The 17192-nt window shown below is 44.8% G+C and overlaps 1 protein-coding gene across 1 annotated transcript; it reads left to right on the plus strand.

Annotated features, from left to right (window-relative positions):
* The first annotated feature begins 7 nt into the window (after nucleotides 1-7).
* Nucleotides 8-11235, plus strand: LOC121323486 (peroxynitrite isomerase THAP4-like). The gene is made up of 5 exons (XM_041264571.1): nucleotides 8-18; nucleotides 199-223; nucleotides 1481-1604; nucleotides 9096-9199; nucleotides 9723-11235. The coding sequence occupies exons 1-5, from the start codon at nucleotides 8-10 to the stop codon at nucleotides 9840-9842; spliced, it is 384 nt and encodes a 127-aa protein (XP_041120505.1). The 3' UTR covers nucleotides 9843-11235.
* The last annotated feature ends 5957 nt before the right edge of the window (nucleotides 11236-17192 follow it).

Raw genomic sequence — 17192 nt, forward strand, 5'->3', positions numbered from 1 at the left:
TAGCGAGATGACGCATCGGTCTGTGCAAGAGGAAATTATACAAAACATAATGTGACTATGGTAACAGTAACAACTTCCGGTGTCAATCTCATCTCTGTAAACAAAACTCGTTTAAAGGTTTAGAACAAGATTTGTCGCATTGTTTTTGATGAAAGGGGATTGTTGAGCAGTTGTGTTTTTGTTTTCTGAACCTACAAGATGTCGTGCCCCGTTGTTCAAACAGGTGAGCGACCCGGCCAACTGAAGGGGACCTTGTTGGACTTTTGTGCTGTCCTGGTTGTTTGTCCTATTTGTGTGTCCTGTGCTTTGGTGTTTTGTCTGTTGTTAGGGTCAGACCACGCCACCTAGTGTGTGTAAGGAGGGAGCTGCGATTGCCCATACGGGACAAGGACGCGGGAGCAGCAGGTGTATAAATACCTGGGACACGCGAAACAGAGGGAGAGTGGGCAAGACAGTGTGAGAGACAGATAATGACATCGACTGACAGAGCAACAGAACGCGAAACTGAGGTTACCTAACCTGCGGTGTGACTGATAGGAGAGAGAGTGTGAGATTGGTAGTCTGTGTTATATGGAGAGCGTGTGAAGAACGCGGAGACCAGGGACTCTGGACAGAAGTGAGTTCTGTTCGTAAATAAATTACTGTCACTTAGCCCTGAATACCTTGTCTCTATTGTCATCTGTCCTGTTGAGAGCTCGGGTCGTCACAATATGTTTAATTCACTGCTTTGTTTTTAAGCTTATTGTGTGACCTTAGCAGTCACTTTCTTTCAGTTAATAACTATACGGTACTTACAGAAGTGATGTAACATGAATATCAATTCCTCTCACTGTCCATGCAGAAAAGTGAAATCCGACTGCTAGCTATCTTTACATGTAACGTCTCGATTTTCATTTTTGCGCCATGGGTCTTTGATATTCCCTATATTTTAGTTATTGGGTATAGGAATGCTACAAACTCCCTTCTCATTCACTTGTATCTTTTAGCTATTACTTTTTATACAGAAGTGTAGACTTGTACCATTAAATTGCAATTATATACGACCTCAAACAGTACATCAACCACCTCTTACAAGGACATCTGGAAATTTGATATTTGATAAATTAGAATTTATGTATGTGGTATCAAAATGTATTCACTGACAAATGAATGTCCTTTAGTAACTCAGGTGGTACAGATTTGATAATGCTGTAGTAAACAAAAAGTTGTCTCCTTAAAGTAATAAACAAGCTTTTTTATTTGATATGTTTTTTCTCTAACCTTGGATAACTATAGATAAAATATAGAATATATAGAAATGCTTTGGAGCATATTAATTATCATTTTGGTCTTGAATTGACTTCAGAGCAGTGCAACACCTGTTGTGGTATTATCCACTTGGTAATATTATCCACATAGTAAGCTGCTACCCTCTGAACCTGCTGCTACTGTTTTTTCTTGTTAGCAGACGCCCCATTGAACCCGATAGTAAAGCCCCTAGAGTGGATGCTGGGGTCCTGGGAGTGTGACGAGCCAGGAGAGGGGACCTTCCCCACCATCCAGCCCTTCCGATACACTGAGATGCTTCACATCTTCCACGTGGGACAGCCCATGCTTAACTTCATGTGAGTAACCGAGAAACCAATCCTTCCGAGTGCTTCTGGGTTCAGTTATCTTTTGCTGACTCTCCTGGTAAAAACAGAGCTGTAGTGTGCAAGGTTAGTCATACAGTCAGGGGAGAGCAGTTTTGTGTCCTGTGAAGTCTTCGGTCTTTGCAGGGGATTCCGGAGGGACTGTTGCATTGGCTCTGGCACACACTTCTGTTAGGGAGGCAAAACTGGCAGGGACTGTTTCTCCTCATCTTGCTACAGCAGACCCTACTGGCCAGTTGCCTGGAGAGCTCAGGTGGTTATCTGCAGGGCTGGCCTTTGTCATCTGCTCTTGAGTTCCTGGGTGTAAAAAGAGGAAGCTGGCTTGGTCGTGGGATCGGAGAACCCCACTGAACCTTCAGTTCTCCTGAGCTGTGTGGGGAATTGCTGCAGTGAGGGAACATAGTTGGACATTGTAAATTTTGGAGTAAAATTAAATAAAGTAAATATTCCATTCAAGTCACAAGACAAGAAGATCGTTTAACTCTGATTAGAACTTTATATTGGAGTAACAGTACCCAGAAACAGACACTCGGAATGATTGAAAACTCCGTAAGATAGCAATGAGAATGAAAAACCAAAAAAAAAACCCTAATAAAATTGCCAGTAGCGGCTGGTGGGCCCAAAAATTGGGGAGGCATAAAACATTGGCAGCTGGTCTGACTTTTTCACTATTACATTTGAAAAGATGTTATTCAATACAAATGCTTTAATTTACCTAAACACTTCTGTTTGTTTACTGTACAAGAGACCAACAAAGCAAAGCGCTAATAACTGAATATGCAACCGTGAAACCAGACAATAATACCAATAATAATAATAATAAGCAGACTGTACTATGCTTATTATAAAAAAAATCCCCAATAGGATGATTATGATAATAATAATAATAAATCTGTCTAATTCACTGCCAACTCCTCAGTAACACCATGGCAATATCTATCAGACTTTAAATTATGGCAGAAAACCAAGTGTTGAACATTTAAAATAAAGCACTTCTTGCATTTGTAGGTTTGGTTATGTTTTTTGTTAAATTAAAAAAAAAATGAAAATAAGACTACGGTATCGTTATTCACTTCTCGTTCTCTCTACTGCCGCCTTCCACACAAATCAACGCACGCTAGAGTTCAGGCAGAGCAAGACCCATGATTGGCAGACACAGTGGAAGGAGACCCGCCTCCTGCCTCCTCTGCTGTGTTTTTTTTAAGTGTGTGTGACGTTGTAAGATGAAAGTACGAGGAATATGATTGGCTAATCACACTGCAGAAGTGGTCAGAATCTCCCTTGTCCTCCACTCCTCCAGTGACTGTACGGGAAGAAGTACAGCACGGAGAAGCGAGGTTTTCCGTCAATTAAGTAATATTTATGCAAATAAAAGTAAGTGTATGTGATCACTCAGTTTGTGATTTTTTTTATTTATTTTGTTCTTAAATCTTCGAAGCGGCAGTGCCTCCCTTGCCTACCCAAAGGAGCCGCCACTGATTTGAATCTGAATTAGACCAATTTTATGGAGCAAAGTATGATATAGCTTTCACACCCGCCAATAAATGCAGCTGTTTCCCCTGCCCAGTGCTGCTGTGCTAAGATGGGTTCTTGATTAGCCCTCAACAGTTTCTAACTGAAGTTAGGCACAGACTAGGCACAAGCACCACCACAACAACTTAGCTGATCTATTGAGACTGAAACATGATGGATTTAAGAAGACTGCCCCTTTCAATCTTGAGAGCTGAACCAGAACAGGGATAAGGCTGACTCTAGGGTCTGTTGGCAGTAGAATGACAGTGGACTCAAAAAGAATTCCACTCAATGTTTAAATCAGTACTGTGTGACTGTCACAAGGACTGCTGGAGTGGGTGGCGACAGACCAAAAACAGGAACTGACTCTGAACACAGGCTTTGAAATGGTGAAGGCGCTGCTGCGCAGTTTAATAATGAAACAGGCAGAAAATAAAAGGTTTGCAATAATACAAAAACAGGACACGGCACTGGTAGCCAAAATAAACAGAAACAAAAACGGACTAAACTTAACAAAACGGTGCATGGACAGACACTGACAAACACGGTGAGTTTTGAACACACAAGTATCGTGCTGGTCCCACCAGCACGCAATAGCAATTGTAATTGAAATTATCACTCTCCTACTCTCTCTCCCATTCTCCACTCACCGAACACCCAACCGCGAGTATGTGACAACGTGCATCTATATATACTGTTGTGCTGGGATTCAATTACCAATTAATTATTCACTTGAATCCCAGCACGTGAATTAATAAAGTGCAATTCCCCGTGCTCACATATTACTACATTTTACTTGCACGTGAGGTGCTGTGCAATCCTCGTGCCTAAATACACATATACATTTTTAAACACTTGTGTTACACAGACCCGTTTATATCCCGCGTACCAGTGTCTATACACCAACATTTAAAACACACCACACGCAACACATAACAGATAATATACACAGGGGCGGGAACTTTGTCACATATACCCCCCCTGTGCAAAGCACACATGGCCTCAATGGCCACCTCCCCCCTTAAAAGCCCAAAAGTCCCGCCCATAGTCCTTGGCCAGGACCGGAGGCTTCCAGGGGCCCACAGGGGCCCACAGGTCAATGCTGACAGCGGGGTAGCATTCTCCTGCCAGGGTAGTCCTGGCAGCGGAAAGGCTGCTTGGGGTGTGGTCTCCTGACCTTCTCCTTTCTTCGGCGCTGGCAGCTCCCCTTGGTGGTGTTCCGGCCACAGTACTTCCGGCTGTGATACGGAGCGGCGGGCAACCCCAGGCGATGCAGAGCGGCGGGCAACCCCAGGCGGCCAACCCCAGGTGATGCAGAGTGGCGGGCAACCCCAGGCGATGCAGAGCGTCGCTGTGACTTAACGGCGCGAGCGTGCTAAACACCCAGGCGATGCAAGAGGCGGCGGTCACAACCCCAGGACGGCCAACCCCAGGTCGATGCAGATTGTGGACAGGCAACCCCAGGCGATGCAGAGGCATCCTTGGGCAAAGCGAGGCTGGCATCCTTGGGCGAAGTGAGGCTGGAATCCCTGGGCGAAGCAAGGCTGGCATCCCTGGGCGAAGCGAGGCTGGCATCCTTGGGCGAAGCGAGGCTGGCAGTCAGGACATGCTGGGGTGCGGGTGTTGGCCCTCTTTTCGGCCACTGCGGCCGGGAGGTTCTTCCCCGTGCTTCCCTCAGCAGCCTATGCAAGGGCTGCTGAGGACTGCCAGCATCTAGTCCTGGTCCTTCTGGTGCAGGGAGAGGCAGCTCCTGCTCCTCTCCCCCTGATGGAGGTGGAGGCAGAGGAAGCTCTAGTTCCTCTCCTCGTGATGGTGGGGGAAGTGATACCAGCAGGCATTCACCCTCTGCTGGTGGGGGAAGTGATACCAGCAGGCATTCACCCTCTGCTGGTGGACAGGGACCCAGCAGGCATTCACCCTCTGCTGGTGGACAGGGACCCAGCAGGCATTCACCCTCTGCTGGTGGACAGGGACCCAGCAGGCATTCACCCTCTGCTGGTGGACAGGGACCCAGCAGGCATTCACCCTCTGCTGGTGGAGGAGGCAGAGGCAGCTCCTGCTGCTCTGCTCCTGCCGATGGAGGTGGCAGAGGGAGGCAGAGGCAGCTCCTCCTCTCCTTCCTGGTAGGGGCAGCGCACCACCGGGTGCCCAAACTCCCCACAGGCAAGGCACCAGCCCTGGTGCTCCAGACCACCGAGGAACTCCTCCAGGTCCTGGCAGCCATCTCTCCTGTCCCAGCCTTCCATGTTTTATTTTATTACGTGGGATTAACAACACCTCCTAGACTAAGACCAGGGCAGGGACTGTAGTTTTGGAAAAAAAAAAAAATATATATATATATATATATATATATATATATATATATATATATATATATATATATATTATTTTTTTTTTTTTTTTTTCCAAAACTACAGTCCCTGCCCTGGTCTTAGTCTAGGAGGCGTTGTTAATCCCACGTAGGACACCACGTGTCACAAGGATGGCCGGTGGGTGGCGATAGACCAAAAACAGGAACTGACTGTGAACACAGGCTTTGAAATGGTGAAGGCGCTGCTGCGCAGTTTAATAATGAAACAGGCAGAAAATAAAAGGTTGCAATAATACAAAAACAGGACACGGCACTGGTAGCCAAAATAAACAGAAACAAAAACGGACTAAACTTAACAAAACGGTGCACGGACAGACACTGACAAACACGGTGAGTTTTGAACACACAAGTATCGTGCTGGTAGCAATTGTAATTGAAATTATCACTCTCCTACTCTCTCTCCCATTCTCCACTCACCGAACACCCAACCGCCAGTATGTGACAACCTGCATCTATATATACTGTTGTGCTGGGATTCAATTACCAATTAATTATTCACTTGAATCCCAGCACGTGAATTAATAAAGTGCAATTCCCCGTGCTCACATATTACTACATTTTACTTGCACGTGAAATGCTGTGCAATCCTCGTGCCTAAATACACATATACATTTTTAAACACTTGTGTTACACAGACCCGTTTATATCCCGCGTACCAGTGTCTATACACCAACATTTAAACACACCACACGCAACACATAACAGATAACATACACAGGGGCGGGCACTTTGTCACAGTGACCTACAGGTTCAATGCCTTCCACTCTGAGACGAAGAAACCGCTGCACAGAGAATGTGGCTTCATCCGTGTGGAACCTGGCAAGGACAAAGTGGCTTTTATCATCGCCCAGAACACAGGTACCCAAGCAGGGCAGGGCATTTCCTCTCTAAACTCACCTCTTCTGTGTTCAAGGAAGATGATTTCCATCTGTCCACCTTGCCCTTTACTAAGCACACTCATTTAACTTGTAATCTGAACTGAATTTAAACTCTGGTCTGCAGAGGTGAAAAGCCAGTGGTCACCCACTCAAACATCCTTCTAACATAGTGCACCATGGTATGGGTCTAAATGGCTTGAAACTCACACTATCCCTGCACCCAGTCTTGGGTTTCACAACTACTTTCATATGTTATTGAAATTATCAGGAGCTAGGAGTTTTAATTAAACTGTACTTCGCCTATAGCGCATGAACAACTCCCATAATAAATGTGCAGACTCAGATGTGAAATCACATTGTAATGATTAGGGAAATCAGTTAGTTCAGAGCAGGTTTACCAGAGACCTAATAGTTTAGACTCCTAGGAACTGGTCATTTCAAGAATATATCTACAAAAGGGAAATTCTGAAACCCAGGACTGGATCCAGAGTAAGTGCATTTCAAGCTCTGGGTTTGAATGAAATAAGAACATAAGAACATAAGAAAGTTTACAAACGAGAGGAGGCCATTCGGCCCATCTTGCTCGTTTGGTTGTTAGTAGCTTATTGATCCCAGAATCTCATCAAGCAGCTTCTTGAAGGATCCCAGGGTGTCAGCTTCAACAACATTACTGGGGAGTTGATTCCAGACCCTCACAATTCTCTGTGTAAAAAAGTGCCTCCTATTTTCTGTTCTGAATGCCCCTTTGTCTAATCTCCATTTGTGACCCCTGGTCCTTGTTTCATTTTTCAGGTCAAAAAAGTCCCTTGGGTCGACATTGTCAATACCTTTTAGAATTTTGAGTGTTTGAATTAGGTCGCCGCGTAGTCTTCTTTGTTCAAGACTGAACAGATTCAATTCTTTTAGCCTGTCTGCATATGATATGCCTTTTAAGCCCGGAATAATTCTGGTCGCTCTTCTTTGCACTCTTTCTAGAGCAGCAATATCTTTTTTATAGCGAGGTGACCAGAACTGAACACAATATTCAAGATGAGGTCTTACTAGTGCATTGTACAGTTGTAACATTACTTCCCTTGATTTAAATTCAATACTTTTCACAATGTATCCGAGCATCTTGTTAGCCTTTTATATAGCTTCCCCACATTGTCTAGATGAAGACATTTCTGAGTCAACAAAAACTCCTAGGTCTTTTTCTTAGATTCCTTCTCCAATTTCAGTATCTCCCATATGATATTTATAATGTACATTTTTATTTCCTGCGTGCAGTACCTTACACTTTTCTCTATTAAATGTCATTTGCCATGTGTCTGCCCAGTTCTGAATCTTGTCTAGATCATTTTGAATGACCTTTGCTGCTGCAACAGTGTTTGCCACTCCTCCTACTTTTGTGTCGTCTGCAAATTTAACAAGTTTGCTTACTATACCAGAATCTAAATCATTAATGTAGATTAGGAATAGCAGAGGACCTAATACTGATCCCTGTGGTACACCACTGGTTACCACACTCCATTCTGAGGTTTTTCCTCTAATCAGTACTTTCTGTTTTCTACATGTTAACCACTCCCTAATCCATGTGCATGCGTTTCCTTGAATCCCAACTGCGTTCAGTTTGAGAATTAATCTTTTGTGCAGGACTTTGTCAAAAGCTTTCTGGAAATCTAAATAAACCATGTCATATGCTTTGCAATTATCCATTATCGATGTTGCATCCTCAAAAAAATCAAGCAAGTTAGTTAGACATGATCTCCCTTTCCTCAAACCATGTTGACTGTCTCCCAGGACCCTGTTACCATATAGGTAATTTTCCATTTTGGATCTTATTATAGTTTCCATAAGTTTGCATATAATAGAAGTCAGGCTTACTGGTCTGTAGTTACCTGGTTCAGTTTTGTTTCCCTTTTTGTGGATCGGTATTACGTTTGCAATTTTCCAGTCTGTCGGTACCACCCCTGTGTCAAGAGACTGCTGCATGATCTTGGTTAGCGGTTTGTAAATAACTTCATTCATTTCTTTGAGTACTATTGGGAGGATCTCATCCGGCCCAGGGGATTTGTTTATTTTAAGAGCTCCTAGTCCCTTTAACACTTCTGCCTTGGTTATGCTAAAGTTATTTAAAACTGGATAGGAACTGGATGACATGTGGGGCATGTTGTCAGTATCTTCCTTTGTAAAAACTTGTGAAAAGTAATCATTTAACATATTTGCTATTTTTTTTCTTCCTCTACGATTTTGCCATTTGTATCTCTTAAACATTTAACCTCCTCTTTGAATGTTCTCTTGCTGTTGTAATATTGGAAAAACATTTTGGAATTGGTTTTAGCCCCCTTAGCAATGTTCATTTCTGTTTCTCTCTTGGCCTTTCTAACTTCCTTTTTGACTTGCCTTTGCAGTTCCGTGTACTCTTTCTGTGTACTTTCTTTTTGGTCCTTTTTTAATGCTCTGTAAAGTGCCTTTTTTCGCTGAATTTTAATTGATCTATTAAACCATTTTGGCCATTTAGTTTTACATTTAGATTTGTCTACTTTAGGGATGTAATTGTTTTGCGCCTCTAGTACTACATTTTTGAAGACCAACCATCCTTTTTCTGTGGGTGTTTTCTCTATTTTACTCCAATCTACTTCTGTCACAGTGTAAATTGTGTGGCCTCACTAGAGCTCTCTGCGAGTGGTAACGCGGTGTCTGTGTGTTTCTCTGCATGTCCAGGCCTGGTTGAGATAGAGGAGGGGAAGCTGAGCGGTCAGGAGTTGACCCTGCAGTCCCAGTCTGTGTCCCGTATCTCCTTTGCTAAACAGCCACACGTCCAGCAGGTATAGAAATCAATAAACAATAGACTTGCTGGTCAAGCTAATAAACCAGTGCAATAGGAAATCAAACCATATAAACCAAATAAAACACTAACGTTGTTTTAGTCCTTTTGCTAACACCTTGAATTGTATGTATTTTAGTAGCTAGAATTTTTTTTTTATGTTTACTTCAGGGAATTATAGGACCACATATTTTTGTTAAAGGTAAATAAACATATTTTTATATTTATAAAAAAAGCAAAGGTTCCAAAAGTGCTAAGCTTTTTGTTACAAGTAACAAAAACAGTTCGATTTCATTTTCCAAAATGTATAATTTGCTGACAACTAACCAAATTTATACATTAGTGAATCATGAAACCGCAATTTATCCGTTCATTGCAGTGTGTAAAGCTGTTTTGTGTTTGGTAAAAAAATCAAGTTTGAAATATATGTTTTCAGCTATCTAAAAGTTTTGAAATGCTTGTACATCTCTTATTGTTGTGTGTCGTATTGCAGGGCATGTCATTCCCTTTGTTAATGTCTTTAGATCTCCCGGACTTTCCGACTCAAGGAAGATGGCAGGCTGGAGCAGATGGTGTGCATGGCGACTGAAAGCCAGCCTCTCTCAGAGCACCTGCACATCACCTACAGGAAGACAGCACCCTGAAGGGAATGGAGAGGCTTGCTGAGGGAGTATCCAACACAAACCACATGATAACAAATAATGAAGGTAACATGTCTCCTGCAGCTCTGCTGTTGAGTGTTAAGGCTTTCTGTTTCACGGACTGATATACAAGGCAAATTGAATACCTATTTAACTGCATATTCGGTCTAAGAGGTGCTATTAAACAGTTGTAAATGACCTAAGTTAAGTAAGTTTAACTTACTTTACAGCAGAATGCAAGAGAGTGTACTCTGGACTAGCCTAGATTTACAATTGAGTAAAATTTACAGCAACAATAATAACGTACATAATGTATAGAAATGTTTTCAGATACCATGTTAGAAAGCAATATATATAAGGTGATTGTTGCTAATTTAAAGAACCCATAAACTTTCCATGCTACGCCCATCTCACTATAAATGTTTCAAATATATAGTTTTGAAAGAAATCTGTTTCAGCAAGTATGTGTTTTCATTTTAAACCATGATATCTGGAACTATACTAGGTTAAATAAATATTTGATTGCAGGCTTTCTGATCAGTTGCACTTGATCAGCTTTCAGTCTTGCACTTGCATGATCATTTCACTGGATAATTGTCAACAACCCTTTGTCTTCAGTAACCAAACTGTTGCTTCACATAATGACTGATATGCTTTGCAGCCAGTAAGATGCTTGACCCTGAAGATAGGTGAGAAATCCTAGGAAGTGCAAGTGTATCTATTTCCTGTAATGCAAGACAAGCAAACTGACAACGTAGTTTAGTAACTGATAATATCCGGTTTCACAATGGGAATACATGTGTGCAATATGCTAATCTCAAAACTGCACATTTGACACCTCCTATAGTGACGTGCATAAGAGATAAGGTTTAAGAAAGTATTTTGTTAGCTGTAACCACTAAGTATCATGCAAGTCTTCCACCCCACGTTAACTGTTAAAAATCCTTGTTTGTCGAACTGTCACAAACTGTTTTGAAGTAACCATTCCCATAAATCTGAACCTAGCAGACAGGTTATACTGCAGAATTCCAGTCAAGGGTGTGTTTGTCATTTTCTGGAACCCCTTTCCACCACTTATCAGTCCTTTGTGCACTTTGACAGGCCACAATTGGCACTAAGCTAAGCACTAAGATAACTTTAGGCAGTCCAAAATTAGTTTGAATTGTCTTCTGTGAATCTTAAAACATAAAGGCATAATTTACCTACTAAAGCTGAGCAATACAAAATTGACCGCTTGTCGCCTACCTCTGGCCGAATTAAATGTGTTGCTATTATTCATAGTTATGTTTACGTGTAGCTGTAGTTATAGTGATGTAGTAACGTATCGCTGTATTTACACTGAACAAAAATATAAACACAACATGGAACAATTTTAAAGATTTTACTGAGTTACAGTTCATATAAGGAAATCAGTCAATTGAAATAAATTCATTAGGCCCTAATCTATGGATTTCACATGACTGGGAATACAGATATGCATCTGTTTGTCACAGATACCTTAAAAAAAAAAAAAAGGTGGGGGCATGGATCAGAAAACCAGTCAGTATCTGGTGTGACCACCATTTGCCTCATGCAGCGCGACACATCTCCTTCGCATAGAGTTGATCAGGCTGTTGATTGTGACATTTTCAGCTTCCAGGAATTGTGTACAGATCCTTGCGACATGGGGCCATGCATTATCATGCTGAAACATGAGGTGATCGCGGCGGATGAATGGCACGACAATGGGCCTCAGGATCTTGGCAAAGGAGAAATGCTCACTAACAGAGATGTAAACAAATCTGCACAAAATTTGAGAGAAATAAGCTTTTTGTGCGTATGGAAAATTTCTGGGATCTTTTATTTCAGCTCATGAAACATGGAACCAACACTTTACATGTTGCGTTTATATTTTTGTTCAGTGTACATCGGGGTATCAAATGTTAAAATCAATGATGAGGACAGACATACATACCTCCAACATGTCCCAGTACTTGTTATAATACTAAAAGTATAATTATTTGTAGAGATATAAATTCTAGTGTATTTTATTTAAATTTGTATTAACACACTGTTGCCATGTATTGTAGTAAATGAGGTGAGGAGATTAATAAGACACAGGTCAGGGCCTTGACTAGAGACTGCCTGTCAGCTTCACATGTGCAGCTTGTTGCATTGGGTTACTGCTTTTCACCCCTGTGTGTATTTTGTGTTGTATGTTGGTGTATAGTCATTGGTACACGGGATATAAACTGGTCTGTGTAACATTAGTGTTTTAAAATGTATATTTGTATTTAGACACGAGGATTGCACAGCACTTCACGTGCAAGTAAAATGTAATAATATGTGAGCACGGGGAATTGCACTTTATTAATTTACGTGCAGTTGTACCGCGACTCCAATTGAATGATTGATTAGCAGTCAAGTCTAGGTACAGCTGCATAAAAGCAGCATGTTTTCACTCACTCGGGGTTGTGTGTTCGGTGAGTGGAGAACAGGATTAGAGGTTATAATAATAATAATAATAGTTAATAGTTAAAATATCAGCTCACCGTATTTGTCTGTGTATTACATTTTGTTTGTCTCTTTAATTTGGTGAAAGTGCCGTGTCCTGTGTTTGTTTGTTACAACCTTTTTATTTACTGTTCTGTTCATTCATTAAATGCTGAGCGAAACCAATCGCTCAGCTCCACCCAACTCCACCTCTCTATTGTTTATTTCCTGGTTCCTGTTTCTGGTCTGATATCACAGACTACAGCCAGCCAGTGTCTCTACCACTGCGTCTGGCAAACCTTGTCTGGATAGACGGCTCCGTTCAACAGCCAGACCCAGTGTTGGAGCTGGGCTGGGTTCGGGTGCCGTAATAACCCCTCCACTTTGCTCAGGAAGTCTGCCACGGTTGGCCAAACAATATGTTGGAGAGGAGAGCAAACCAGGGGAGCCTCGGCCATCTGGGTGCAACCAGCAAAACCTGTGCTCTCTCCACCCTGATCCTCTCTAGTATCAAGGGCTATAGTGGTAGCAGAGAGAACGTATACAAGAGCCCCTGTGAGCTAGCACGTCTACTCCCAGGGGGCCCCTCGTCTCTCTCCATAGAGAACCATAGGGGGCAATGAGTGGACTCGGCTGTGGCGAAGAGGTCGACTTGTGCAGTACGAAACCTCTCCCAAATCTGTTTCACCACCTGAGGGTGCATTCCACTCCGAGCTGTCTGGAGCTCCTCTGGACAGGAGGTCTGCTGCCCTGTTGTCCACACCGGGTAGATGAACCGCCCTGATGGAAAGCAAGTTTCTGTGCGCCCAGGACAGGAGTCTGTGCGCTGCGTGGTGAAGGCCTGGCAAGCGTAGGCTACCACTGTAGTGTTGTTAGTCAGGACCAGCATATGTTTGTGCACTAACTGCTGGCGAAAATGAGAAAGCGCCAGGGCTACTGCTTGCAGCTGTTGGGCATTTATATGCGCTTGCTTCCAATGTCCCTTCCAGTGACCTCTTATTCCCCTCCCATTCCAGACTGCTCCCCAGCCCAGGCTGGAGGCGTCCATAGTGTCAACTTCCGTTCTGTGAGGGGAGCCGAGGGGAGATGCGAGGCACAGATTGCTGGGACGGAGCCACCACTCCAGTGTCTTCCGGCATTGTGTGGACACTCGCATCAGCCGGTATCGATCGCAGACCGGGTGCACCTTGAGCGTAATTACCCACGCTTGAAGCGGGCGCATTCACAGCAGCCCTAGGGGAAGGATTCTCGAGTTGGCTGCCATCAGCCCCAACAACCTTTGAAATATTCTAACCTGTAGAAGAGCATCCTCTCTGAATTGGGAGAGCGTGACTTCCAACGAACGAATTCTGTCTTCCAACAGTGAGGCAAGCATGCTCACAGAGTTCAGTTTGATCCCCAGGAATACTGTGGACTGAGACTCTTCTGTTGATGTATGGAGAGCCTTAACTTCGTCTCATGATCTATGACCTATCTGCTGTGCGCCTCGTGCACGCTTTGGAACGTGCGCAAACTAGTCAGTCATCCAGGTAGTTCAAGATCCAAATACCCCGCAGCCTGAGTGGAGCCAGCGCTGCATCCATGCACTTGGAAAATGTGCGGGGCACCAGCGAGAGGTGAAACAGCAGCACGTAGAATTTGTATGAGTTGCCTTGAAAGGCAAAGCGCAGATATTTTCTGTGCGTGGGACGGACTGGGACATGGAAGTAGGCGTCTTGCAGATCGATCGATGTGAACCAGTTGCCCGGCTGGACAGACTGGAGGATACGCTGTGCGGTCAACATGTTGAACTTCCTTTGTTTGAGAAACATGTTGAGGACCCTGAGGTCCAGAATAGGTCTGAAACCGCCGTCCCTCTTGGGCACCAGGAAGTACCTGGAGTAGAAGCCGCTGAGGGCATCGCTTGGGTTTACCAAGTGCACAGCTTAGTTCTGTTGAAGATTGGTGATCTCCTGTTGAAGGAGAATCATGCACGCTGGTTCAATGGTGGTAAGGAGCACACCCTTGAAGGGTGGCGGGCCTAAGCAGAATTGCAGCAGATTTGCAGAGCATAACAGCGTCTCACTGTCGATAGCACCCAGGTTTCCTGGGTTCAGCGTTGCCATGGGTCGTGTCCAATGGTGAGTCCAGTTGTGAGGGGGGAGGTGTCAGCCGAGCCCTGGCCTCGGTCTCCAGCTGGAGAACCGGTTACCCCTGGCTGGCGGTGGTCCCTTACTGCCGGCTCTTCCTCTGCCTGCTTGCTTGGTCTGGGGTGGAGGGAGGCGTTCAGGCCCTGTTGCCCCTGCAGGCTGTGAAGGCTACCTAGGGCGCTGGCGGTAGGCAGGAAGAATTTCAAAGCAACCTCCGTGAACTTGTGGGACCTCTCAAGGCTCACATCAATGGTCACTCCAAACATTTGCCCTGGTGTTATAGGGGCATCTAACAGCTCCACCTTCTCGGTCTCCACGAACTTGGTCTGGTTTAGCCAGAGGTGTCGACAAGTGGCTACCAGCACCGCTAGAGACCTGCCTGATGCCTTACCTAACTCCCCCATTACGTCAGCCATTGCCCTTGTCACCGCCTGGAGAGCTCCCGCGTCTGCCTCATTTGCCCGTTCCTGCAGCCTCTCCGCCAGCTGTGACTGGTAAAGCACCAGTATGGCCATTGCATTCGTTGCCCGGGCTGATAACGCCTTTGACGCATATGCTTTCTTGAGCATGGGATCAGTAGTCCTGCAAGGCTTGGACGGGCAAGTGGGGTCTTTGTCCCCTCTGGTGAAGGTGGATCCTTGCACCAGCACCGTGACCATGTCCCCGATGGTAGGACACGTGCCTAGGCCAGCTTCTTGGGCTCCTGCAGTGTGTAGCAGTGACTCTGCTGTTCTGGAGCCTGAGGGAGCGGACGCCGGTTTGCCCCAAGTTGAGCAAACCATCTCCAGGAAGTCCTGGCACAAGGGTAGGACCCTTTTTGTTTTAGAAAACGGTTCCCCTTCCCCTCCTGTTCTGCCGGCCAGGGAACGTCCGTGGCAGTAGCTGCATGCTGCATCAAAACCCGGAACTCCTCCTTCTGCAATGCATGCGGAAGGGGCGGTATGGAGCCCCCTGCTGTGGCTTGCCCAACTGAAGTGGCGGGGTCAGACAATTCCGACCTTGACGCTGTGAATGACAGCTCGCCTGGGCTCGGGGTCTCGGTGGGGCCAGGGATGGAGAGCGGGAATGAAGAAGCTGGGGCTGTCTGGTGGTAGGGGGCAGTCCACCCTGAGACTTCAGGAGGGTCTCTAACATGGTCTGCTGGGCCCTCACCATCTCCGCGAGCTCCTGGAAGCGCCACTCAGCCGAGCTTTGGAATATCTGTAGCGACTCAGATGGAGAGCGCCTGTGCCTAAGTGGGGAAGGAGAGCGGTACCCGTCCAGCGGTGTCACCTAAGCATCGGCCATTCCGCGTCTACGTAGAGACTCCGCTGGGGAGAGGGCTGAGGAAGCGCGGTCGGTGCAGAGTCTAATCGGTGCCAAGCAGTCAGTGCCGAGGTCAGTGCCAAGCTGTTCTGACCAGTGCTGAGTTTAACCCTTTGCGGTCCTATGTTGGACCTGGTCCAACATCGTGAAAATCCCTTTCCGGTCCATTGTCAGATTCTGTCCGACATTGCCGAAAACCACAGCATGTGTTGCATTTAAGCCGAAAAAAGCCAAGGCGAGGTGTTCCCTAATCGTCTCTGATCGGAAAGAAGGTGGAGACAACCAAATAGACCATATACAGGCTGAGCAAAGCTGAATTGAACAGACGGAGACTGAGACACAAAGAGTGAGAATGGCGCAGAGAAGGCAGAAAATCAAGGCACCTTGATGAACTTGCATAGATGATGGATGAGGCAGAAAGTACAAACGAAAGCAGTTTGGATGATGATTTTGATCAATCTAGTGATGAGGAAGTAAATATTTCTCTTACTGAGGAATCTGAGGAAAGTGACCACGAACCAGACGCGCAGCCGGAGGGCGAATGGAGACGCTCATCGGTAAGTGCAGATGCTTTCACAAAACTCCCATTTACTGTGGTAAATAGGGGATATCAAGGGAGTACTACTTTGAGGACTGCACTGGAGTTTTTTCAACTGTTTTTCACAAACACTTTGTTTATTGAAATTGTAAATGAAACCAATAGATATGTGAGTGTAAAACTAATGGGACCATTGCGTCATAATTCTATTTGGAACTTCTGGAAACCTGTTACGTTACCAGAAATGAAGGCATTTTTTGGTGTTCTGCTGAATATGGGACAATGTTAAAAGGACATAAAAGAATATTTCTCAGAGGAATGGGCCGACAGAATGCAGTTTTTCAAAGATGTATTCAAGAGATCACGTTTCTTGCAGATCTTTTGGATTCTACACCTTTGCCCTCCCCACCCAGGTGCCTCAGGCTGCTTTTGTTAGCAGAGGACAAAAGGTCAGGAATGTGGTCAGCTACATAGACACAAAATGCTGTAAGCTTTTTATCCCAGGTAGAGACCTTTGTATTGATGAGAGCACCGTTGGCTTCAAAGGAAGGATTATCTTCAAGTGCTACAATCCTCAGAAGCCTACTAAGTGGGTGATGCATGTGTGGGTTTTAGCTGACTGTGAAACTGGTTATGTCTCTGCTATTGTTCCTTACTTTGGTAGCCCAACCACAGACTCCATGTTGAGACTTGACATGCCATTTTCATCAAGAACTGTTCTTCACCTGTGTGAAGCACTGCTGCAGACAACAAATGGACATGGCTTTCACTTGTTTACAGACAGATTTTACACAGGTTACGACCTGGCCTTGGAACTGCTAAAAATAAAAATCCACGTTACTGGAGCAGTAATGGCAAACAGAAGAGAATTGCCAGTACCAGTGAAGCAATGCCTCAAGCTAAAAAATT

Source organism: Polyodon spathula, chromosome 11 (assembly GCF_017654505.1).
Source record: "Polyodon spathula isolate WHYD16114869_AA chromosome 11, ASM1765450v1, whole genome shotgun sequence".
NCBI lineage: Eukaryota > Metazoa > Chordata > Actinopteri > Acipenseriformes > Polyodontidae > Polyodon > Polyodon spathula.

Excerpts from the sequence above, each read along its gene's own strand:
- LOC121323486 (XM_041264571.1), top strand. Across the intron at positions 224-1,480 it reads GTGCCCCGTTGTTCAAACAG|AGTGGATGCTGGGGTCCTGG; the intron begins GTGAGCGACCCG and ends TAAAGCCCCTAG. Across the intron at positions 1,605-9,095 it reads CAGCCCATGCTTAACTTCAT|GCCTGGTTGAGATAGAGGAG; the intron begins GTGAGTAACCGA and ends CTGCATGTCCAG.